The following is a 24,672-nucleotide window of genomic DNA, read 5'->3' as shown; positions in this document are numbered from 1 at the left end:
CAAATTAGTTTCTTTGAAAAACATCTGAATTGGTAGCAGTTCGCTTCTCCGCCGCAGTACAGTCCTCCCGCCACAGAGGGCGCTGCGCTCCCAGCTACAGTCTCACTGAATCCACTTCCGCTTGCTGGAAGGACTCATGTGGCAGATTCGACAGAAATTTCAATGTGCGCAATATAAAATTAAGCTCTAAAATCCGAATTCAGTTATTATATTTGTCTGTATGATGTCTCAAATCCATCGATAAATTAGTTTTCCTTTGTTGTTGGGACGCTGGAGGATGGACGGTGAAAAAGCAGGTGAGGCGTTTGGCTCGCTTCAACTCGAATATGTTTGTCGCGTCTTCACGTTAGTTTGGGCCAAATCAAAATAAACGGATGTTAAGTATTAAACGTGTGATGATTTTCAGAAGGTTTTAGTTTCTATCCTCACTGTGGGCAGTGTTTACAGACGTCTCGTTGCTTCAAAGTAATCTACAAAGAGTTGCTCTGTCGTGGTCGACAGCTAACTAAATGCGCAAAGTGTCAGTTCACCGTTATATCGACGTTCAGAAAGAAATGGATGATACAATGTCGACGAGAGATTGTCAAACTTATTTAAAAAGAAAAAATCATTACCACGGCACTTTTCATTGGTTGTTTCTATAATAAAGATTTTTGGTTAATTTCACACAAAAAAATCAAAGCCTCATATCTCTGTTATAACATTTATAAACTGTTGATGAATTTGTTTTTCAAGCTGTCCCATGTTATGACTTTATGTCATAAATGCAAATACATTGTTAATCAAAACAGAACTAGCCTTATTGCATAATAACATATCTACTTTTAAATGAGCTCTATTAGATGTGGACTGTGGAACAATAGAAGCAAAACAACAATTTACATAATATTTTTATCAACATGTTGTCTACTAACATACATGTCATTCTCCATGTCCTGTCATTAAACTGCACAAAAGCAACAGCATGCTCCTTGCCTTTCATTTCCCCTTTTTTAAGTACTGTTACATGTACAATATATAAATACAATTGAACAAAAGAAAATGGGTCGTCAACAATTTCAACACTAAACCAACAAATTAAAAACAACATTTTAACAACACAAGTCTGTCATGCCAAAGGCAGTCTGTCTGGAATATCAAGATGAGGAAATAATTGGGTACAATGACTCAATATAACATTTGATTTGTTGCTTTAAAACATGGAAATGTCGTCAATCTCTCCCACACAATTAACCTGTACGTTTCCCTCCGCCACCTTTCTTCGTCTCTCCTCAGCTGGTTCTGTGTTCATGTGTCGGCTCTGCAACCTCTTCTCTCCCAGTCGCGCCCAGCTGCTGGTCCATTGCTCCACGCTGCACACCAAGCACGAGCCTCCTGATGACATCATCATCGCTCTGCAGCCTCTTGCAGGAGAGCCTGTGGAGAAGTTGGCAGGTAAGATTAGCGAGTCATCGCCCAAATTACCATCACAAAATCTTTGCTGTATGACGTTTGTTTAAATAAAAAGCACCCGCTGTTCTCTCAATATCTGTTCTGATGTCTCGTTGACCCACAGAGAGCCCAGTGAAGCGAAAGCGAGGACGACCAAAAGGCTCGACGAAGAAGACCTGCACAGATTTGACAGAGAGCAAGACCGACTCTCCCCGGTCTGATGTTCAAAGAGAAGGAGAAAGGAATGCAGAGGAGGGAGACAAAGAATATAGCTCAGCACAAGGTGGTACTTTTGCTGTTTATATGTATCCCATAATGTTGTTCATGCAGAAAGATAGGATATGATAAGTTTATTTGATATGTCTATGTATAAGTTGATATGTTCAAGTTTATAAACTTGTCAAAAATAACAAGCATGAAACCGTGACTATCACCTTGCTGTTTGAGTTATAACAGACAGTTCAACTGACAAAAATGAGATATCACACATAAAAATACTAATGATAATATACAACTACTAGTGCTGTCAGTGTTTTATGCAAATGACTTTGCCTGGTTGGTAATCTAACTTTTGTTAATGGCATTTTAGCAATAAGTTTTATTTCTCTAAATTCAATTTGTGTTTGTTAGTGATTTTTGTAAGTCTGCAACACAAACTGTGTTTCCCGCTCTGGCCTGACTCTTTTTTCCCCCTCTCTGCTAGGAGAAGACGATAACGGGAGATTGGGGCTTGAATGTAGAGACTGCCGTCGCTCGTTCAGCAACAGACGACAGATCCGCAAACACATCTGCCTGAGAGAAGAAGAGGAGGAGGAGGAGGAGGAAGAGGAAAATGGTGAAGAGTGAAACAAATCAGCAATAGCAAAGTTAATAGTTGGGGTGACCTGAGGGAGCATGTTTGGAATTATCCTTACTATATGATAGATTATTAAATACCTCAGTGTTAACTACAGATGAACAGAAGAATATCATTTACATACCGTACATTTATTACAATGCAGGTGATTCTGGTTAACAGACATCATTATTATTTACAGGAAGCAACTGTGAGGGAGCAGGAATCAAGGGTGCTAGGAGTCTGGATCCTGGAGGAGTAGATCGAAACCAAACGCAGCAAAACCCAGAAAAAACAGGACTCAAGAGAGATAAAGGTCAGTTTAAGTTCAGGACATGATGTCTTCAAATGTATTCTTCCCATGAGGGACACTTAATTGCTGTCTTTAAAAAAATAAAAATCACTGCTGAATGTTATCTGTGATGAATTGTAAAAGACGAATGAACCTCTGCTTGTAGATGCGGACAGCTTCAGACACCCGAGAACCAATCGGAGCCGAGCCTCCAAAGAAGGAGGCCGAGCAACGGGAAACAAAAAGTCTGTCGTCAGTGTTGTTCTGACGGAAGATAAAACGCTTCCAGGTTTGTCTTCAAGATGTTTTTTTTCTGTGCTTTTATGCTTTGGCTGACAACTGAGTCGACTGCAGAAGGATTCATGTTTATAATTCTTTAATTCAACAGGTGTTTCTAAAATGGTTCCAGTAGAGGACAACTCAGCAGAGACAGAGTCTCCGGCCACCCAAGCTCAGGTAACAAATACACAGAAACATTCACCCAAATAACAAAACGTGTGTCTCATTTGGATTTGATTTGCACAGGTTCTGAGACGCATGACTCCATCCCACAACTTTACATCTTTTCTGTGTCCCAGTGACTGATAATAGTGCAGAGACTTTTTTGTAAGCAGTTTCTACCAAAGAGATAATGTATGAAAACTGTCGACAGCGGCTTGTGTCTGTTTGAATTTGTATTTACGTCTGTTTGAATGATAACTTATTAATAAAAAATATATATTTCTGAAATACAATGTTGCTGTATATGTGTGTGCTTTAGATTGTTATCTAATATTTATTTGATTCAAATGTATCTATAAATCCCAATATGACATGATGGGTTTCTTTATTATTTATTTTTCTGGGTGGTCAGCAGTCTGCAGTTTTCCAGAGTCAGTCACAAGACTTTGCAAGTGAAGTAACGACCTGCGATGGTTCCCCTAAAACAGATGAGCAGCCAAGGTAACGTCATGGAAAGTTTCCACCTCTTAATGCATTCAATGTCTCCTATAATAAAGGGTCATGACGACGGATGGTCAGTAAGCTTGATGTAGAAAATCTGACAACGAGAATTGATTTGTCAACTGCATGTATAAGGATGCAACATCCATGCTAGTTTGTACTAGCAATGTTATCTCCTGTCAGCAGTGGGACAACAACAACCACAACAACCACAACAGCAGCAGCAGCAGCCAGCAGAGGCTTCCAGGAATATTCTATCAAGCAAGATGCGACAAAGTACTGTAGGAATATTTTGTATTCGATAGATCAACATTGATTTCATTTCATAGTAGTTGTAGCTCTGCAGGTTGCGTGTAGCTGAATGCTCCTGTGTACACTACAAGCTCCACACTACTGTAAATAAATCTGCTTCTTATCTAACAATCTGTTGTAAATTAGTTGTTGGACTTTTTTGTTGAAGTTGTTGAAGTTTTTTTTTCTGTGTAGCCTAAAGCCACAATGGTTTTGGGCCTCTGCTAAATGTCATGTTGTTGCTCTCTGTCTCCCAGTTTACTTCAGAGCCAGTTGAAGATCTTTGCCTGCGAGTTCTGTAACAAGATCTTTAAATTCAGACACTCTCTGATGGCTCACCTCAGGACGCACACCCAGGAGAAACCTTTCCATTGTCCACACTGTGACTACGCATCAGCCATCAAAGGTAAAACTGGGCTCACAAGACAAACTGATATCGAGGCCACACAGACATTTCAGCTTGGATTATTAAAAGTGAGACTGAATCGAGATGGTAAAATGTGTCTTCATGAGATGGTATAAATAAGGATGCTGACAGGAGGAGGGTGGAGGAGGGTGGAGGGGGGGGGTGTAAAACTTGCAGTTACAAACTAATTAAAACTCCTGTATCGGCTGCTTACTTTCTGCGTTTCCCTTCAAAAAGCCAACCTGAATGTTCACCTGAGGAAGCACACAGGAGAGAAGTTCAGCTGTCAGCACTGTCCCTTCAACTGCCTCAGCCCGGGACACCTCAAGGTGCTTGTATCACTTTTTATTTTTTTTTCCTGTCTATTATTTGTATTATCGTGCATGATTGGAGACACAATGTGAGCTCTGTTGTAATTCTGTTTTCTATTCCGTGTGTCTGGTCTTGCAGGTCCACATCGAGCGAGTCCATCTGAAGGTGAAGCAGCACTGCAGCTTCTGTGAGAAGAAATACTCCGACGTAAAGAACTTGCTGAAACACATAGAGAAGCGACATAACCTGAAAGACCCCGATGTCCACCACAGCTACCAACAACTGAGGTTTGCGCAACGTTATCCATATTATTTCACATTCCTATCCGCTTATTAGACACACCTGCCCTTCTAATGGGTTTGTCTTGTTCAGGTTGAAGACCCGGCAGGGCCTCAGACAGCTCCTCTACCACTGTCCCACCTGCAACCGGCGCTTTAAGAACCAGCTGGAGCGAGAGCGTCACCTGTTGGTCCACGGCCCCCAGCGACCCTTCGCCTGCCTGATCTGTGATCACGCTGCAACAAAGATGGCCGCCCTCGCCGCTCACGTCAGGAAGCACCTCTTCCTGTACACGTGCTGCGTGTGTGACGGGAAGTTTGTCAGCTCTCAGAGGCTGAGGAGTCACCTGACAGAGTCTCACCAGGAGCTCGACCAGGAGCAGGCCTTCACAGACTGCATCAACAACAGCTACTATCTGATACAGCCTGGAGGAGGCATGTGGGGGGACGAGGAGATGGGAGATACAGAGACGGGGATGAAGGGCGATCCAAGTATAGAGCAGGAGGGGGAAGACGAGAGGATGGGGGAGGAGGGTGGAAGAAATGGTGTCGGAGGGGAGGAGTGCCGAGACGGGGAAGTGGAGCGGATGAAAGTAGCAGCAAGCGAAGATAAGAAGCAAGAGGAAAAACGAGATAAATCTCAGGGTGAAAGAGCAGAAGACGTGCAGGGGAACGGAGGAGGATTAGAAAACGGACGTGAACAGCAAGGTGCCCAAGATCGGCTCCATCAAGCTATTTCTACAGAAACCACAAGTCCCTCTGACAGAGAGGATGAAGCAACAGCTGAGGAAGAGCTACAGGACAACACGGCAGACGCACGCACCCCTGCAGCCGGAGATGATACGCACACTTTTGTATCACCGGAGAGCCGTCACACCCCTCTGTTGGAGATTAGGACTCAAGAAAACACACACCCAGCTGAGGAGAACACACAAACACCTCCTGGGGAAGATCCTCAATCCCCGCATTCAGAAAGTGTGAGTTCATTTGAGGTATTTAAGAAGGTAACGTCAGCATAGGGGGTATTTTCACTGTTTAAATAATTTTCCAATTATTATCTCAATCAGTTTGTCTTAGTTTGTCTTATTTTGTCCAAACAACAATCCAAAACCAAACAATATTTTGTCCTGATATAAGACTAAGAATTTCACATTTCAGAGGCTCACACAAGAGAATGTTGAGATGTTTCCCTCACAAATTATTATCAAAATAGTTGCTGCTTAATTTGATGTCGATCAATTAATCGACAACATGTCCGCACTAAAAATTTAACAATTAGTAATCTTATACATTGCAATGCTCTTATTTATTAGCAGACAGATCTATCTGAATTATGTTTCACATATCTATTAATCCATTTCAAAATAAAGTCTTCTGCATGTATAGAAAAGGCAACAAGAGGCAATGACTGCTCCCAATATAATGTAGTTTATCTATTTCATTACTTAATCAGACTAGATATTACTTCTTGATAAATATGTCAGAAACACTTCACATATGTGAGAGGAATTCAAACTTAAAATAATTTTTTCATCTTGCTCCTGGCAGTCTGACATGTTCGTCGTTTTATGCCGGTAGGTGGTGGAGGTCTTGCATCAGAGTGCGTTCCAGCAGGTGATCTCATCGCTCCAGAAGACTCGGCTCAGTACCGAGTCTTTCCAACGGCTCAGGAAGATTTACGGAGACCTGGAATGTCAATACTGTGGTGAGGAAGATGATGAATCCGCCTTGAGCGGGCTGATTTTGTTTTTCCCTGTTATTTTTAGTTGAATTTTTGTTTATATTAGTGTTGTTCATGACTTGGCTTTTTGTTGTTGATCCGAGTGTTAAATATTGTCCTTTGTTTTGCTGCACAGGTAAACTGTTCTGGTACAAAGTCCACTATAACGTCCATGTACGCACACACACCAAGGAGCACTCGCACTACTGTTCAAAGTGCAGCTACTCGTCCATCACCAAGAGCTCTCTGAAGCGACACCAGATCCAGAAGCACAGCGGTTTGCTGCTGCCTTGTTCGAGTCCGGGCTGTAAATACACCACACCTGACAAATACAAGCTTCAGGCACACATGAGGACACACCAGGAACAGGTAACCAGCCTTCACCTGGGAAAATAACTATAAATCACCGTCCCGTTTTTGTCTGGGGGAAATCCTTTCCTTTTTTTCCATTAATTCTATAAAGTATGCAACATTGACTATTGATTTATTTTGGTGAGATTTGTTTTCATGCCTTTTATCTTGTTGCTGCCCACAGGGGAAGAGTGTGACGTGTCCTGTCTGCCAGCACAGCTGTCAAGAGCACAGACTGAAACACCACATCAAAACATGCCACCCTGGTAAAGAATACATAGATGTATATCTAACAAAACACACACACACACACACTGTCTATTAATGTTTGCTTCAAACCTGTCCTTAAAATCAATGTGGCTATTATTATTTGTGTATTTTTGACACCTGACTGAAGTAAATAGGTCGTCACGTAGCCACGTTTAATGCAATTTCCAACTTGGAGGTTTTTTATTTTGTGGGTTTGTGTTTGCATGCGTGTGTCGGACAGACACGCTACCTTCGCAGGGTAAAGGACTGATGGTCCAACGTGCAGAGAAGTGCCCCTACTGTGACTCCTACTTCTTAAAGAACAGCAGTGACTTTCAGCGGCACATCTGGGCCCACCAAGGTGTGACACTCCTCTCATTTGAACGCAAGCAAACGCAAACACACACAGCATATGTGGGGAGAAAGAACACACGGGTCAGTGCATGACCGTGCACAGTATTATCACTGCTTGAGTATTGAGTTATCCGAGGTTCTTTCTTTCTGATGGACTGACTCAAATTGCTATTAAACATAACTTTATTATCAAAAGGTAGATCTTATCTTGGCCACTCGCCTTCACTCAACATCGTGCATGTCCAAAACCTCGTTGAATACCATCACGTTTCTTCACACTCGTACATCCTTTCACTCTTAAAGTATTTTTAGGAGCTTTTTGTCGTGGTCTCATGTGGTTAAACGTTTGTGCACACTTGTGTCCACGTTTGTAGGTGTGAAGCCATACGTGTGCAGCGTGTGTGACTATGCAGGCCGCAGTCGGAGTAACCTGAAGACTCACATGAACCGACACAACACGGAGAGACGTCACCTCTGTGATCTGTGCGGTAAAAAGTTCAAATCCAAGGTCACGCTCAAAAGCCACAGACTGAGCCACTCTGATGAAGGTACATATATTATATTTATTATTATTATCCACCTTATAATTGATTATTCTGCTTGACTAAAAGAATCTAAAGAAGTACAAAGCGATGATAAATACAAGGACAATCGGTATTTGGTTTGTTTAGGGAAGCGGTTTCAATGTTCAGAGTGTGACTTCACGTCAGTCTCCAAACCTTCTTTGCTCAGACACATGGAGCAACATGCTGAGTTCAAGGTCAGAAAGAACACACGAGTTTCACTCACAACGTCACGTCATTGTTTATACAAAGATGATTGACAGGTTGTTTATACATCAAACGTATTCCTGCTGTACAGATTTATCATTTACATTATCTTTTTGTGTCTGTCGACGTAGCCATTTCGCTGTGCCCACTGCCACTACTCGTGTAACATCGCTGGCCCCCTGAAGCGACACTACAACATGAAACACCCAGATCAGAAGTATGAGAATGCCGGACCTGGAGTGCCGAACTCTGACGCTCTGAAGCAGCAAGGTCTGAGCTCTGCTCTCACACTGTCTGGACTTTTCATTGAAGATGACTTTAACCCTGTAGCAGCACAGCACAAAAGACGTATTCAGCTGCATGATGTAACGTAGCTTGTGTGTGTGTGTGTGTGTGTGTGTGTGTGTTTAGGTGGTATGAAGTGTCCTGAATGTGAGTTTGTTTATGGTACCAAGTGGGAGCTGAACCGCCACCTGAAGAGCAAACACAGCCTGAAAGTAGTGGAAGGCACGTGGGAGGTAAACAGCTCACACATGAACAGATAAGATATGTTGAAAATAGGCACGGGGGTCATTTTTAGCCACGATAGATGTGGCTCTGGGGTAAACCTGCTATAAATTAACATGAGAGCATTATTTTTGTGAACACGTTTGCACGATTTCCACACTAAGCTGCGAGCACAGATGGAGTCTCTTTGCCTTGTTTCTCACCCAATCTCATATTTTTGATTCATAAACTGTTGCTCAAATATCCCAAATAGGAATCCCTCTGGGAAAACGTGCTGGCTCGACAATGTCAGCATATAGTACTATACGTACCAATTGTTTTTATTCAACAAAGCATCAGTATTTTTAGAATAATAATGTGCGTGAATATCCAGGTGGGGGAGACGGTAGAGGCCCAGTTCGTGCCTGTGGAGGATGAAGAGCAGCTGACTGAAGTGTCTGTCACATCCCTGCAGGACAACGGTATCAACATCAGCACTAGTGATAAACATACAGAGAAAGCAACAGACCCAACATCTTCTATTATTTCTTTCCTTTGGGGAAGTGCTTGCATATGCAACATGTATTAATTACAATAAATGTGTCTTTTATGTTCAGTTGATATCCAGCAGATCACTGAATTCAGTTCGGAGACTCACAACGCCGTCACTTCAATGGTGGCCATGGCTCCAGGCACTGTTACTGTCGTACAACAGGTAAACGGCGGCACTTCACATACTCTGGAAATGATGAGTGTTTACAACATAAATGTTGACGGTAAGTCGCGGCTGAAGTTGCAGGTGGCCGACGAGCAGGAGGTCGGTGAGTGCACGAACCAGCTGATGGTGGTGAATGCAGACGGGGATCTAACTGGTAACCAGGTGATGGTCGTAGAGGACGCACACGGCCTGGAGGCCTTGACAGTCCTCACTCAGGGAGAAAACACCCACCACTATATCGTCTACGTCCAGGAACACACTGTAGAAATTAACTAGCGATGCTAGCAACATCTGCTGAGTCATCAGTGTTGAGCAGGATCAGTGTTAGCAGATGTGTTTAGTAACATACAATGTCTCATCAATAAGAATTTACTTCATCAGATTTATTTTTCAGTCACTTCATAATCATGAAAACTAAGAGTGCAATAATTGTGTGATTATGTGTCAAATTTTGTAGTTGCAAAGTATGTTTAAATAAACCCTTGTCGATGCACTGGAGTGGCTTAATTGTTGGAAAAGTTGTAGATGTGAGTTCTGTTTCTGCTCAAAATGTTTTGGCATTAAAACTTCTTAAAGGTTTACTACAGTCATTATATTATGACCGCATTTGACATTTGTGACAATAGGTGAGATAAAGCAACACAGACAATTTGTAATACACGTCAAAGTATCACAACATCTTACTTTTTGAGTAATTTAAAAGTAGTAAAACAAACCTTTTTAATAATATAAAAGAGGATGTGTTTCTCTTACATACTTGATTGGTGATTTAGAAAGAATAGCTAATGCATATGTTCATGCAAATAAATAAAGAGTAAAAGACACCAGATCTTAGTTAGGTGCAACACTGTATATTATGATCTCATTATAGTGGTTTCTGTTTGAACAGACTTCACAATGTGCTGTATGACACTCACAAGACTTGAATGTACACTACAAAAAGTATGGAGAACAAAACAAATAAGCAGTATAAATAATTGTATGTCTTGTATTGTTTTGATTACAGTATAGTAAATGATACATGATACCATAGACTGCAAAATGTAGTATCTGAATAAATCAACCACTGACTGTCAAATCAAATAAATATATATCACTCAAGAATATTTATTATCAGGTTTCAAATTGAACTGGATGAATTATAAATAATCTAATAATACATACATATCCTTATCTCATTTCAATTACAATAAGGGCTGGATTTGAAAATGGAAAAAAATAAAACATGACAGAAAAGTTTTGAAAAATGTTTATCTTAAAATAAAGTACCAATTTTACAAAAATACATTTCACTTCATCGTTTTTGCCCTGCAGCTTCAAATTCAGTTCATGCAGGTGTCTAGTGACGTCCACCAAAAAAAGCCACGATATTATAGCTCTCTCTCAAGCCGCGACAATTATTCAAATACTCACATGTGATTGGCCCAGTATTATCACGTGATATCATTTATATGCACGTAATTGGTCGGTGTGTTTCCTGGACCGCTGAACGAGTGCCGTAAAGGTTTTCTTTCTTCTTTTTAAAAATTTTCTTTTTTTTTTTACATGAATTACCTTCTTTTATTGTTTTTACACTTAGTTTTGCAGTAAAATTAAGATAAGGCTGATGATGATAATAATAATAATATTATTTTAAATAATAATTGTATTCTTAACGCCGGAAATGCTGTCGTGTTATTTAAAAAGTGTGTTACCATAGTTACGTGTAAACTGTCAAATAAGTTTGTTTTGAATGATTCTGTATCATTCAGCCAGAGAGATTGCAAAGCAACAGCCATGAAAACTAACGTAAGTGACTACAGTAAATATGATCTTTTTTCTTGAAAGTTAGCTAGTTTAATGCGACAGTGAACTGTAGAGAAAGCGGATCAGAACTCTTAGCTTTGTAAATATCTCTCAATTTGACCTTGCTTGTCGGTGGAAGTGCGTGCCATATTTTTGAAGATTTGGCATATTCATGCTAGCTTGCAGCAACTTGAAGAAAAGGTTTTTCCAGCTTAGCTAACTTACCTTGCTCATCAATAACCCTACATGTCTGTGTGAAACTCATTCGTCAAACGTTCACCCATTTCTCCTTCAAGGAAAATTATGGGGGACATAAATATTATATTAAATATATCACATAAAACACATTTCTGACATTGTTTTCAAAACAGTGTAAAATATCTGAAATGTTACATATATGTCACATTGGTAAAAACTGTTTATATTAGTTTCAGTGATATATCATGATTTTTTTGTTTATATTTTTTTAATATGCTTTGGACTGAACAATATAAAATATATTAGCTAAATACCATTGAATCAGCCAAATTAACTGAGCAAATTTTAATTGTTTTTTATATTCTGACATGTATGTCACATTAGGTTGTTTTTTTTTTTAGGCTAAATTCCTGATGTGACGTATATGTGTCACAATAATATTTACCTGATTTGTTTTATCAGCTTCTCCAAGAGATGCGAAAGCTCCAACAAAAGCTGCCGGGGAGGCAGCTGCTGCGAAAGATGGAGCAGCTGCTGCAAAAGAAGCGGCAAGAGGTGGAGCAGCAGCGGCGAGAGATCGAGCAGCGGCTGCAGAAGATGCTGGTGGGTATCTTTTGAGTGCTTTACGTGACGCATCACCTTCACTAATAGTTTAACATCAATGAGTTACTGCGTTGAAGCTGCTTCTGGACGAGGAGCAGCATCTGCATCTGCAGGAGTGGCTGCAGGAGGCGGAGTCACAGCTGCAGGGGGAGGAGCAGCGCTGCAGGAGGAGGAGCAGTGCTGCAGGAGGAGCAGTGGCTGCAGAAGGCGCAGCTGCGGGTGCAGGAGGAGAAGTAGCACTGCAGGACATTGAGCAGCCGGATCTTCTGTGGCTGCGGAAGATAAATCAGTTGCTGCAGGAGGAGGAGCAGCGCTGCAAGAGGAGCAGTGGCTGCAGAAGGCGGAGCCGTGAGGGCAGGAGGAGGAGCAGCACTGCAGGAGGAGCAGTGGCTGCAGAAGGCGGAGCCGTGGGGTCAGGAGGAGGAACAGCGCTGCCGGAGGAGCAGTGGCTGCAGAAGGCGGAGCCGTGCGTGCAGGAGGAGGAGCAGCGCTGCAGGAGGAGCAGTGGCTGCAGAAGGCGAAGCCGTGGGGGCAGGAGGAGGAGCAGCTCTGCAGGAGGAGGAGCAATGCTGCAGGACGAGGAGCAGTGCTGCAGGAGGAGGAGCAGCAGTGGCTGCTGGAGCAGCTGAAGCTGCTGGAGCGGCTGGGTTAGAATAAAATGAATTTTACGAAAAATGTTTTTTGTAAATTTGTAAACGTTATATACAATTCAAAATGATTGTCAGATGTGGCCAGAAAAGTATTATGCCACAGGAGCCAGAATATCAAGTTTTTAGCCGTTGATAAGGGAGTTGTGGATGTTCACGCTAGGACACTGCTGATGGAAGGGGTGGACAGAGAGGAAGAGGACCAGCAGTAGTAGGAGTCTGTGCTGCCCCCTGCTGTCCACAGCTGCACCTCCCTTGATTTAAAAAACATTAACAAATTAGTTGGTTTCGTGTCTCATGTGTGCAACCTCAGTGCTGTGATATGTGAGATTGTGCAAATACAACAAATAACATCTTATAGATTTCAGCTCAAAGTGCTTTCAATCCCAAGGTAATGAAATCATAATAACAGGACTATTAAAAGAGATTTGGCTATTACCCACCCGGTATTTGGAGCTCAGATCCCCGCATCTGAGGCTGACTCTCGGCCACAGCGGATCGGTAGGCGTCGTTTCCGATGAGGCCGGATTCTAGAGGGCCACAGTCTTTACGAGAGGGCTACGGAGAGGTGTTTTTTTGTACCGGCGTCTGCATAAAGCGACGGCAAAAGCACCTGCATGGTTCAGGAATTCTGAGGTCTATTTGTCACATGCACCAACAATATGTTGAAAAATGCAATGTGACATGCACCTAAAGCCGCGCTAAAAGGGTATAGTGTAAAAATAATTGTATCTTCAATTGTGAATAGTTTTTAATAATACCAACAAAAGATAAAGCAAATTAATGTTGTGAATATTTGTATTGTAAAATTAACCTTATAAAAATCTTAAATAAAAAATAACATTAAATAAAGAGCTTCCTTGTGTATAGTTGTATCATCTATGGAGATGACACGCCGCATGTTGGAGGTTTTGCAACTCATCATCATCAATGAGTCCATCCCAAAAGTCTCTTGATTGCAGCCCTGTTTCCCTCACTTGCGTCTTTTCTTTGCATCTGTCATGCAGAGACGCAAGGAAACCATGCGAGGAGGCAGAAAACAACAATTAATAAACTTGGGTTTAACACATTGATAATATAAATCTAACATTTCTGTAGATGCTTTTCACCACTAGGCTTTCAAAAATTATACACGCTAAAACCACTGTGGGTGTGGAAAAAGAGACAAGAGTCGGACATGTTCTATTGTAGTTCAGTTTTAGTCCATTAAGTGGCGGTATTGTATTTTGTGGTCTTTTGAGAAACGCCACATCGCTCAGATTACAAAACAAGAACAAGAAGGAACCGGTGGGAAATTTGATATTATTCTCTCATTTCAATAAATGCTGGACTTAAAAATGGGGAAAAAATAAAACATGTCAGGAAGGTTTTGAATAATATTTATCTTAAAATAAACTACCAATTTTACAAAAATACATTTCACTTAATTGTCTTTGCCTGCAGCTTTAAATTCAGTTCATTCAGATGTCTACTGATGTCAACAAAAAAAGCCACGATATTGTAGCTCTTTATCAAGTCGCGACGCCTATCCAAATACTCACATGTGATTGGCCCAGTAGTATCACGTGATGTGATTTACATGCACGTGATTGGCCGGTGTCTTTACTGGCCCGCTCAACCAATGCCGTAAAGGACAATAGTACGATAAAGCTAGAAAAAGGTTTTCTTTCTTTTTTTAAATTTTTTTTTACATGAACTACGTTCCTTTAATTTTTTTACACTTAGTTTTGCACAGAAATTAAGATAAGTTTGATGATGATGATAATAATAATAATAATAATTCAAATAATAATTGTATTAATAACGCCGCAAATGCTGTCGTGTTATTTAAAAAGTGTGTTGCCGCAGTTACGTGTAAACTGTCAAATTAGTTTGTTTTGAATGATTCTGTATCATTCAGCCAGAGAGATTGCAAAGCAACAGCCATGAAAACTAACGTAAGTGACTACAGTAAATATGATCTTTTTTTTCTTGAAAGTTAGCTCGTGTAATGCGACAGTGAACTGTAGAGAAAGCGGATCAGAACTCTTAGCTTTGTAAATATCTCTCAATTTGACCTTGCTTGTCGGTGGAAGTGCGTGCTATATTTTTGAAGATTTGGCATATTCATGCTAGCTTGCAGCAACTTGAAGAAATGGTTTCTCCAGCTTAGCTAACTTACCTTGCTCATCAATAACCCTACATGTCTGTGTGAAACTCATTCGTCAAATGTTGACCCATTTCTCCTTCAAGGAAAATTATGGGGGACAAAAATATATATAAAATATATCACATAGAACACATTTCTGACATTGTTTTCAAAATAGTGTCAAATATCTGAAATGTTACATACATATGTCACATTGGTAAAAACTAATTATATTAATTTCAGTAATACATCAGGATTTTTTTGTTTACATTTTTTTAATATGCTTTGGATTGAAAAATATAAAATATGTTAGCTAAATACCATTGAATCAGCCAAATTAACTGAGCAGATTATAATTGTTTTTCATATTCTGACATGTATGTCACATTAGGTTGTTTTTTTGTAGGCTAAATTCCTGATGTGACATATATGTGTCACAACGATATAAGGATAAGGATATATTTATTGTCAAAAAAAACATACAACGAAATTACGTTGGCAACAGAAAGTTAAGACAGCAGTAACATAAACAAACATGTATGACATGTAAACTAATTTAAAATGGCATTTTTTAAAATAAAAAAATAGATGAAACATAAAACACAGGCATCAATGTTTTTCAAGTGCAAAAGTGACTGTCCTGTGTGAGCTGGGTGGGGTGGTGGGGGTGGGGGTGATGGAGGAAACCGCTTTGGGGAAAAAGCTGTTCCTCCGCCTGTTAGACTGGGTTTTAATGGACCTGAATCGTCTTCCTGATGGCAGTGGAACAAACAGAGTGTGGCCAGAGTGTGTGGTGTCTTTGTATATATTGCTGGCTTTCTTCTGGGGGCGGCCAGCATACAGTGTCCAGGTCCGGGAGATTAGCTCCCACAATCCTCTGTGCAGTTCTGCCAACCCGGGCCTGTTCTCTGCTGTGCAGCTGGAAAACCACACAGTAAAGCACTGACAGAGGATATTTATCTGATTTGTTTCATCAGCTTCTCCAAGAGATGCGAAAGCTCCAACAAAAGCTGCCGGGAAGGCAGCTGCTGCGAAAGATGGAGCAGCTGCTGCGAAAGAAGCGGCAAGAGATGGAGCAGCGGCGGCGAGAGATCGAGCAGCGGCTGCGAGAGAACGAGCAGCGGCTGCGAGAGATGGAGCAGCGGCTGCAGAAGACGCAGGTGAGTATCTTTTGAGTGCTTTACGTGACGCACCACCTTCACCAATAGTTTAACATCAATGAGTTACTGCGTTGAAGCTGCTTCTGGAGGAGGAGGAGCAGCATCTGCATCTGCAGGAGTTGCCGCGGGAGGCGGAGTCACAGCTGCAGGGGCAGGAGCAACGCTGCAGGAGGAGGAGCAGTGCTGCACGAGGAACAGTGGCTGCAAAAGGCGCAGCCGTGGGTGCAGGAGGAGAAGTAGCACTGCAGGTCATTGAGCAGCCGGAGCTTATGCGGCTGCGGAAGACAAAGCAGTTGCTGCAGAAGGCGGAGTCGTGGGTGCAGGAGGAGGAGCAGCGCTGCAGGAGAAGCAGTGGCTGCAGAGGGCGGAGCCGTGGGGGCAGAGGGAGGAGCAGCTCTGCAGGAGGAGGAGCAATGCTGCAGGAGGAGGAACAGCGCTGCAGGAGGAGGACCAGCAGTGGCTGCTGGAGCAGCTGAAGCTGCTGGGTTAGAATAAAATCAATTGTATGAAAAATGTTTTTTGTAAATTTGTAAATTTTTAGCCGTTGATAAGGGAGTTGTGGATGTTCACGCTAGGACACTGCTGATGGAAGGGGTGGACAGAGAGGAAGAGGACCAGCAGTAGTATTAGTCTGTGCTGCCCCCTGCTGTCCACAATTGCACCTCCCTTGATTTTAAAAATAGATTTATACCAATTTTACAAAAATACATTTCACTTAATTGTCTTTGCCCTGCAGTTTTAAATTCAGTTCATGCAGGTATCTAGTGATGTCAATCAAAACAGCCATGATATTATAGCTCTCTCTCAAGCCGCGACGCATATCCAAATACTCACATGTGATTGGCCCAGTAGTATCACGTGATATTATTTACATGCACGTGATTGGTCGGTGTGTTTCCTGGACCGCTGAACGAGTGCTGTAAAAGGCGGGAAAACATAAGCCCTCTGTCAACATTTAATAATTATCAATTATCGAACCCGACTTTTTTATAACAGCAAGTTCACGCGTATAATGGAACTATTAACAAGCTTTATTTAGTTGTTGTCGTTGTTTTTTTTACATGAATTACCTTTTTTTGTTTTTTTTACACTTAGTTTTTGAAGCGAAATTAAGCTAAGGTTGATGATGATGAAAATAATATTATTTTAAATAATAATTGTATTAATAACGCCGTAAATGCGGTTGTGTTATTTAAAAAGTGTGTTACCGTAGTTACGTGTAAATTGTCAAATTAGTTTGTTTTGAGTGATTCTGTATCATTCAGCCAGAGAGATTGCAAAGCAACAGCCATGAACACTAACGTAAGTGACTACAGTAAGTATGATCTTTTTCCTTGAAAGTTAGCTCGTGTAATGCGACAGTGAAATGTAGAGAAAGCGGATCAGAACTCTTAGCTTTGTAAATATCTCTCAATTTGACCTTGCTTGTCGGTGGAAGTGCGTGCTATATTTTTGAAGATTTGGCATATTCATGCTAGCTAGCAATGTTCACCCATTTCTCCTTCAATGATAAGTATGGGGGACATAAATATTATATTAAATATATCACATAGAACACATTTCTGACATTGTTTTCAAAACAGTGTCAAATATCTGACATGTTACATATATGTCACATTAGTAAAAACTAATATTAATTTTAGTAATATATCATGATTTTTTGTTTACATTTTTTTAATATGCTTTGGATTGAACAATATAAAATATGTTAGATAAATACCATTGAATCAGCCAAATTAACTGAGCAGATTATAATTATTTTTCATATTCTGACATATATGTCGCATCAGGTTTTTTTTTAGGCTAAATTCCTGATGTGACTTATATGTGTGTGTCACAACGATATTTACCTGATTTCTTTTATCAGTTTCTCCAAGAGATGCGAAAGCTCCAGCAAAAGCTGCAGGAGATTCAGCTGCGTCGAGAGAGGCAGCGAGGGAGCGAGCGGCGTCTGCGAGAGATCGAGCAGAAGCCGCGAGAGAACGAGCAGTGGCTCGTTCCCTAGCTGCTGCTGCTCGATCTCTAGCTGCTTCTGCTCGTTCTCTCGCAGATACTTCAGCAGCTGCTACAGAGGGGGCAGCTCCAGCAGCGGCTGCAGAAAACGCAGGTGAGTACCTTTTGAGTGCTTTACGTGACGCACCACCTTCACGAATAGTTGAACATCAATGAGTGACTGTGATGAAGCTGCTTCTCGAGGAGGAGCAGCATCTGCATCTGCAGGAGTTGCTGCAGGAGGCGGAGTCACAGCTGCAGGGGGAGGAGCAGCGCTGCAGGAAGAGCAGCGCTGCAGGAGGCAGAGCCGTGGGGGAAGGAGGAGGAGCAGCTCTGCAGGAGGAGGAGCAATGCTGCAGGAGGAGGAGCAATGCAGCAGGAGGAGGAACAGCGCTGCAGGAGGAGGAGCAGCAGTGGCTGCTGGAGCAGCTGAAGCTGCTTGAGCTGCTGGGTTAGAATAAAATGAATTGTATGAAAAATGTTTTTTGTAAAATTAAAATATATATATACGAATTCAAAATGATTGTCAGATGTGGCCAGAAAAGTATTATGCCACAGGAGCCAGAATATCAAGTTTTTAGCCGTTGATAAGGGAGTTGTGGATGTTCACGCTAGGACACTGCTGATGGAAGGGGTGGACAGAGAGGAAGAGGACCAGCAGTAGTATTAGTCTGTGCTGCCCCCTGCTGTCCACAATTGCACCTCCCTTGATTTTAAAAATAGATTTATACCAATTTTACAAAAATACATTTCACTTAATTGTCTTTGCCCTGCAGTTTTAAATTCAGTTCATGCAGGTATCTAGTGATGTCAATCAAAACAGCCACGATATTATAGCTCTCTCTCAAGCCATGACGCTTATCCAAATACTCACATGTGATTGGCCCAGTAGTATCACGTGATGTGATTTACATGCACGTGATTGGTCGGTGTGTTCCCTGGACCGCTGAATGAATGCCGTAAAGGCGGGAAAACATATAAGCCCTCTGTCAACATTTAATAATTATCAATTATCGAACCCAACTTTTTTATAACAGCAAGTTCACACCTATAACGGAACTATTAAGCTTTATTTAGTTGTTGGTTGTTTTTTTTTTACATGAATTACCTTTTGTTTTTTTTTACACTTAGTTTTTGAAGCAAAATTAAGTTAAGGTTGATGATGATGAAAATAATATTATTTAAATAATAATTGTATTAATAACGCCGGAAATGCTGTCGTGTTATTTAAAAAGTGTGTTACCGTAGTTACGTGTAAACTGTCAAATTAGTTTGTTTTGAATGATTCTGTATCATTCAGCCAGAGGGATTGCAAAGCAACAGCCATGAAAACTAACGTAAGTGACGACAGTAAATATGATCTTTTTCCTTGAAAGTTAGCTCGTGTAATGCGACAGTAAACTGTAGAGAAAGCAGATCACAACTCTTAGCTTTGTAAATATCTTTGTACCGTTTTTATCTGATTTGTTTTGTATCAGTTTCTTCAAGAGATGCGACAGCTCGAGCAAAAGCTGCAGGAGAAGCAGCTAGCTATGTCTCAGCTAGAGAAGCAGGTGGAGAAGCAGCAGCTGCTGCTCCAGAAGCTCGTACTGATGCTAGAGATCCGGCAGCTCCAGCAAAAACTGCAGGAGGTGCAGCTGCGGCGAATGCGTATGCAGGAGGATGAGTTGCTGCAGGAGGTGAATCATTCGAGCCAGGAGACGGAGCAGTTGCTGCAGAATGCGCAGCCGCGTGTGCAGGAGGAGGAGCAGCGCTGCAGGAGGAGCAGTGGCTGGAGAAGGTGGAGCAATGGCTGGAGAAGGCAGAGCCGCGGGTGCAGGGGGAGGAGCAGCACTGCAGGTGGAGGAGCAGCGCAGCAGAAGGCAAGGCCGCGTGTGCAGGAGGAGGAGCAGCGCTGCAGGAGATGGAGTCGCAGCTGGAGCTTCCACTACTTCTACAGCTTCAGTAGACACAACTGCAGGAGGAGCAGTGGCTGGAGAAGGCGGAGCCGCAAATGCAGGAGGAGCAGTGGCTGGAGAAGGCGGAGCCGCAGATGCAGGAGGAGAAGTGGCTGGAGAAGGCGGAGCCGCGGGTGCAGGAGGAGCAGTGGTTGGAGAAGGCGGAGCCGCGGGTGCAGGAAGAGCAATGGCTGGAGAAGGCGGAGCCGCGGGTGCAGGAGGAGGAGCAGTGCTGCAGGAGAAGGAGCAATGCTGCAGGAGGAGGAGCAGTAGTGGCTGCTGGAGCGGCCAGGTTAGAATAAAATGAAATGTAAATACAAATTTAAAAAAAATGTTTTTTTCTCAATTTGTATATATATCAGTGGCGGTCCGTGGTGTTGGCCATTAGCACCCGACGATTGAAGTTTATATGTGATTTTATTTACAACGAACAATTGCTCTCCATGACCCCGTGACCCTCACTGTGATGGTTAATGTTAAACTTTGCAAATAATCTGAGCTTCACATTCAATTTTATTTCATTTAAATTTATTTTGTACAGCCTAAAATCACAAATGATCCTCTGAGGGATATACAATCTGTCCACATACCTCACATCGGTTCAGATGGGGATCCCCAACAAAAAATATACACTCTTTTGTTGTCCTTTCATACTCTGTGGCTTTGAACAAATAACCCAAACAACATGTTAATCCGTGAGCTTTACGAGTGCTGCCTGTGGCTGTTGTTATCTTTGAGTTGCAAGCCGTTCATCCCGTTTCCCGTTGTTGGGCCCGTATACACAACTGGCTTCAGTTTTTTATTCAAACAACAATGCATAACTTTTCATTGTAGCTAAAACCAGATTTACATGAAAGGTCAATGACCGATTCATTCATTAATTGCTGTGATTATTCAGAGCGTCCATCGTTGGTTATGACTTTGAGTTAAACATCGAGCATTAACCCCTTTATTGGGGTCTACATCTCGTCAGCGTGTGCAGGTTTGGCAGGATCTCGGCTTTCTTTCCTTGGATCAAGAACCAGACGCTCAGTTTGTCTGAAAACGAGAGCCGAGCTGTTCCCCATTTGGCTGCCCTCTGGAGTCGGCCCATCAGAGTCTGTATTTTCAGGGGTTTCTATTGGTTCATGGAGGATGGCGGCGTCCTCCGAAGGTCCTGATTGGTCAAGTTCAAACGGTGACGAGTTGTTGGACCGCACGGCTGAAACATCCGCATCGTCTGTTGTCGGCTGGGAGAAAGGATCTGTCAAGATGTTTCTGGAAAAAACTAGGAAGATGGAAGAAGATGTTATCTTGACTTTACACCACCATTTCACCGTAATTGGCATGATTGTGCCCAGTGACATGTCTGACAGGCTGTTGTGATGTTCTCCATCCCCAGTCCCATCATAGTTCACATGTGGAAGCGTCCCTGAGCAAAACGCTGAACCCCTAGCTGCTCCCCGGCGCCTCACAGGGCAGCTACTACACACTACTACAGCACTATGTCAGCAAAGATCTGTGACTCAATCTGAGCTCCAGTGGATTAAATACAACTCAAACAGGAAGTGAGGTTGAGCACTGACCTCCTCTTGGTCTGGAGTCGCCTGCAGACGAGATGAAGGGACCGAAGCTCGTCATCAGGATCAGACCCAGAGAGACGAGGACGAGCTGCAAACACACACACACACACACACACACACACACACACACACACACGTGAGAATCAGACCCAGAGAGATGAGGATGAGCTACACACACACACACACACTCTGTGCTTTCCTACCAGTAAGCAGGTGCTGGTCTGGGCTCCTTTACTGATCAGAGACTGGAGCCGTCCCAGCTGAGCCAGCAGAGACCTGAACAGATCACGTGTGTTTCAATCTGAGCTCAGATCAAATCTATCAGGAAACTCTTCTGTCTGTCGAGACGGCTGAAGAATTAACTTCTGTTTAGTTTTATCTCTTTGCATCTACATAACAACTTATCCACAAAAGATAAATACAGAAATAAGTTTACAGACACCAGAGGAAGTCCACAAAAACCAGAAGAAGACCACAAAAACCAGAGGAAGTCCACAGTGACCTCTGGTGATGGAAACACTTTGATGGGTCCGACTCTGTAAAACCACTGACGCGGCACAGAGCTTAAAAAAAGCCTAGTCATGATTCCTTTAATAAATGTGACTCATCAGTTTCTTCTATGACTCCAGATTGCTTCATCGATCAGTGAACAGTTAATTATCAATAAGAAATCTGGCCGTACATGTTGCGTTTTTCCAGATGCTCCACTGTCCTCTGCAGCTCTCTGTTCTGTGCTGTGCAAGCTACTTCCCTGTTAACAAACACACACACACACACACACACACACACACACAATTTACAATCTGACTATTCCCGCTTATTGGAAGTAGTTTTGCCTGATTGATTGATGCTCCTACCTGCTCTCCAGCCCGTCAACGTACTCCTTCCTCCTCCTCCGGCTATCCTGAGCCGACTGCTTGTTGCGGATCTTTCTCCGAACTCTTTTTAGGATCCTTTCCTCCGCCTGCAAATAAAGATTCATCCTTAATCAATGTCAGTTTCGTAGACTAGAGATCCCGTTACTACTGCGAGCTCCTGATTGGTCGATGAGAAATCGTTCCAAGCCAATCTGAAAGCTGAAATGAGGTTATATAAAAGTGATATGATATCAGTTTTTACTTCGCAGGCATTACTTTAACTAGTTTATAATTAGATAATAATAATGACATACTTTTACATTGGTAAGATTTTCAATGCAGGACCTTTCCTTGTTGTCGAGTATTTGTGGTATTCGTACTTTCACTGCACTAAAACATGTGGATACTTCCTCTCATGCTTCTAATACTGTTAATTAAGTATAATCTAGATTGAGAAATTCTGCATGTTCTTTGTATTTTTGTGAAAGGTTCTAAAAGGGTTAATGTGAGACATCTGAAGCCTCTCGGCCGCCTGACCTTGGTGAGAGGAAGTTTGTTGGGCAGAGAAACTCCTTCCTGTGTCAGTAGCTTCTGTTCCTCCTCAGTCAACAACTGCAACAGAAGGCAAGCTTGTTCAAGAGCACCGGTTTCAAACAACACGTGTTGATCAATGTGCTTTACAAAGAAATTAAATAAACTTAGACATAAAAGACAATATAAGTGCATTTATAAAAGCATAGAATATCTCATCTTAACAGTATTGCACAAACAACAAAAGAAGCCAGAAACAAATAAAAGCCAGGCATGTCTTCACAATGACAAGCGAGAGGCTGAAGGTCTCTAGACGGGGTTTAAAGGTATCCCTGGAAGGAGGAGATTGAGGTTTCAGTGGCAGCCTGTTTGATGACTAGAGAAAGAGTCGACCCTCCAGGTCAGCCCTCCGCCCTCAGCAGGGACAGAGTGTTCACGTCACAGTCTCACCAGACCACCGGCCGGGCCGGAGGGATCATCGAGCCGAACCACGGGCAGCTGGTTCACGATGCACGAGTCTGAAATCAACACCTGAGAGCTCCACCCGTCTGCAATGGGACAGGAAGTGACATCATGGTTACTGTTTGGAACGGAGACGGGACAAGATGGACCCTAACTGGAGGAGCACAAAGACAGAAATAAATACAGATAACTATAGAAAATAAGAAAAGAATAAAAAATAGACAAAGTATTTGGTAAAGTGACAGTGTACACCAGGCTGGTATATGAATATTAACATATTATAGAATATTATGGTACATTAATATGGTACTCTAGCATGTGGGATGTGAATCATATGATATGGTACCATATCATATGATTCACCTCTCTGTAGTTTTACTAGCTGTACCTGTAATATCTGTACATGTACTAACTGTACTTATAATACTACATGTATGTGTATAACCTGTACTTGTACTACCTGTACTTGTACCTACATGACTTGCTATTTGCTACCCAACCCTCATCTCCTTTTCTTTCACTGATATTTCTTATACTTAAATCTTCTTTAAAAGTGACGAAGAACTCCTTTCATCGTTCATCGTCTTGACTTGTTTTTCGATTGATTGTTTATTTTCGAATAAATGTGAGAAAATAGTGAATGAAGTCCAAAGTAGAATGTTCATGTAGTCTGACAAATAGATGGAGTAATGTTTGTATTGTATTTCCGATGTGAAAACCCTTTTCTCTCCCTAAACAACAAAGTTCTCAGGATTGTGTAGAGTAACATAATGAGAGTTTACGTTCAGGCTTCCAGTTAAACACACCGAGCTCTATGGAGATGACGTTCTCTTGCCCAGGTTCAGTCTTCAGGCCGCTGATGTCACAAACCACCTGATAGACGGGCTGGACGCTGGCTGCCGTCGCTGTGCTGAAGGGAACCACGGGGTCCTCAGAGACGCCGCTGTCACTCTCAGACGAGGACTTGGCATTGGGCCCGCTATGAAACACCTCGTTCGGGTCGATACCGTGAAGGACGTCCTCTGACTCGCTGTCGTTCAGCGCCTGAGGCAGAATCAGAACGCATCAAACTGGTGAGCGCGTCTGTGTTACCCAGAAGGCCACTGATGTTGGTCACTGATGGCGGAGCGCAGACTCACACGGTCCGGGTCCATGGTCCAGTCCTGCAGCGTGCCCTCTGAGCTGCTGAAGACGAGGTCGGAGCAGGAGAACGGAGCGGCGAGCTGCCAGCTGTCAGCCAACACACCTCCGTCACCTTCGTCACCTCCGTCAACTCCCAGAAAGACCTCCCCGCTCTCTGCATCCATGACCTAAAACACATCACACATACATAGATACATAAATAGAGAGAGAGAGAGACAGTGGCAGGCCGTCA

General features: G+C 42.4%; 4 protein-coding genes across 13 annotated transcripts in view; 3 read left to right on the top strand and 1 right to left on the bottom strand.

Annotated features, from left to right (window-relative positions):
* The first annotated feature begins 144 nt into the window (after positions 1-144).
* zfat (zinc finger and AT hook domain containing) lies at positions 145-9,913 on the top strand. 7 transcript variants are annotated; one of them, XM_068570641.1, is made up of 24 exons: positions 145-296; positions 1,276-1,434; positions 1,556-1,714; positions 2,135-2,266; positions 2,469-2,582; positions 2,725-2,847; positions 2,947-3,014; positions 3,415-3,500; positions 3,684-3,776; positions 4,049-4,197; positions 4,435-4,526; positions 4,648-4,796; positions 4,882-5,764; positions 6,366-6,492; positions 6,644-6,876; positions 7,043-7,124; positions 7,349-7,468; positions 7,836-8,009; positions 8,133-8,221; positions 8,363-8,501; positions 8,643-8,749; positions 9,112-9,199; positions 9,335-9,432; positions 9,517-9,913. In XM_068570641.1, exons 1-24 carry the CDS (start codon positions 278-280, stop codon positions 9,709-9,711), a joined length of 3,678 nt encoding a protein of 1,225 aa, XP_068426742.1. In that variant the 5' UTR covers positions 145-277; the 3' UTR covers positions 9,712-9,913. The 7 variants fall into 7 exon arrangements, with proteins under 7 accessions (XP_068426742.1, XP_068426741.1, XP_068426740.1 ...); XM_068570640.1 differs by having other exon boundaries at positions 3,412-3,500; XM_068570639.1 differs by having other exon boundaries at positions 3,412-3,500; positions 9,511-9,913.
* A 1,194-nt stretch (positions 9,914-11,107) lies between these two features.
* Positions 11,108-12,696, top strand: LOC137781643 (trichohyalin-like). Its single transcript, XM_068570530.1, has 3 exons — positions 11,108-11,223; positions 11,881-12,021; positions 12,099-12,696. The coding sequence occupies exons 1-3, from the start codon at positions 11,212-11,214 to the stop codon at positions 12,648-12,650; spliced, it is 705 nt and encodes a 234-aa protein (XP_068426631.1). The 5' UTR covers positions 11,108-11,211; the 3' UTR covers positions 12,651-12,696.
* A 1,752-nt stretch (positions 12,697-14,448) lies between these two features.
* Positions 14,449-20,217, top strand: LOC137781528 (golgin subfamily A member 6-like protein 7). Of its 4 annotated transcripts, none has more exons than XR_011077210.1 (6): positions 14,449-14,605; positions 15,774-15,956; positions 16,034-17,258; positions 17,824-18,063; positions 18,153-19,285; positions 19,427-20,217. XR_011077210.1 is itself a non-coding variant. In XM_068570334.1 (3 exons), the coding sequence occupies exons 1-3, from the start codon at positions 14,594-14,596 to the stop codon at positions 16,430-16,432; spliced, it is 594 nt and encodes a 197-aa protein (XP_068426435.1). In that variant the 5' UTR covers positions 14,449-14,593; the 3' UTR covers positions 16,433-16,469. The 4 variants fall into 4 exon arrangements, 1 of the variants encoding a protein (XP_068426435.1); XR_011077212.1 differs by having other exon boundaries at positions 16,034-17,271; positions 18,156-19,285; XR_011077211.1 differs by having other exon boundaries at positions 16,034-17,271; positions 18,141-19,285.
* A 185-nt stretch (positions 20,218-20,402) lies between these two features.
* Positions 20,403-24,672, bottom strand: part of LOC137781527 (cyclic AMP-responsive element-binding protein 3-like protein 4) — a 5,279-nt gene continuing 1,009 nt past the window's right edge. Inside the window, exons 2-10 of the mRNA XM_068570333.1 lie at positions 24,437-24,607; positions 24,104-24,341; positions 23,286-23,383; positions 22,842-22,916; positions 22,305-22,411; positions 22,130-22,198; positions 21,651-21,723; positions 21,451-21,535; positions 20,403-21,152 (exon numbers count right to left, since the gene is read on the bottom strand). Coding sequence (XP_068426434.1) covers positions 20,845-21,152; positions 21,451-21,535; positions 21,651-21,723; positions 22,130-22,198; positions 22,305-22,411; positions 22,842-22,916; positions 23,286-23,383; positions 24,104-24,341; positions 24,437-24,604 — 1,221 coding nt within the window. The 5' untranslated portion in view covers positions 24,605-24,607 and the 3' untranslated portion in view covers positions 20,403-20,844. The remainder of the gene's footprint in view (positions 21,153-21,450; positions 21,536-21,650; positions 21,724-22,129; positions 22,199-22,304; positions 22,412-22,841; positions 22,917-23,285; positions 23,384-24,103; positions 24,342-24,436; positions 24,608-24,672) is intronic.

The sequence above is a fragment of the Clinocottus analis genome, unplaced genomic scaffold (genome assembly GCF_023055335.1).
Source record: "Clinocottus analis isolate CAN_PGR_092001 unplaced genomic scaffold, fCliAna1.0.p SCAF_9, whole genome shotgun sequence".
Classification (NCBI taxonomy): domain Eukaryota; kingdom Metazoa; phylum Chordata; class Actinopteri; order Perciformes; family Cottidae; genus Clinocottus; species Clinocottus analis.
The sequence above is the reverse complement of the archived record's forward strand: the minus strand, read 5'-3'. Positions and strand labels throughout refer to the sequence as shown.

What these genes read in the sequence shown, in the direction of transcription:
- zfat (XM_068570636.1), top strand. An exon ending in GGAGGAGGAAGAGGAAAATG is followed by an intron (nt 2,267 to 2,468) that starts GTGAAGAGTGAA and finishes TATTATTTACAG; the next exon opens with GAAGCAACTGTGAGGGAGCA. An exon ending in ATCAAGCAAGATGCGACAAA is followed by an intron (nt 3,777 to 4,048) that starts GTACTGTAGGAA and finishes TCTGTCTCCCAG; the next exon opens with TTTACTTCAGAGCCAGTTGA.
- LOC137781643 (XM_068570530.1), top strand. An exon ending in AGCGGCTGCAGAAGATGCTG is followed by an intron (nt 12,022 to 12,098) that starts GTGGGTATCTTT and finishes ACTGCGTTGAAG; the next exon opens with CTGCTTCTGGACGAGGAGCA.
- LOC137781528 (XM_068570334.1), top strand. An exon ending in AGCGGCTGCAGAAGACGCAG is followed by an intron (nt 15,957 to 16,033) that starts GTGAGTATCTTT and finishes ACTGCGTTGAAG; the next exon opens with CTGCTTCTGGAGGAGGAGGA.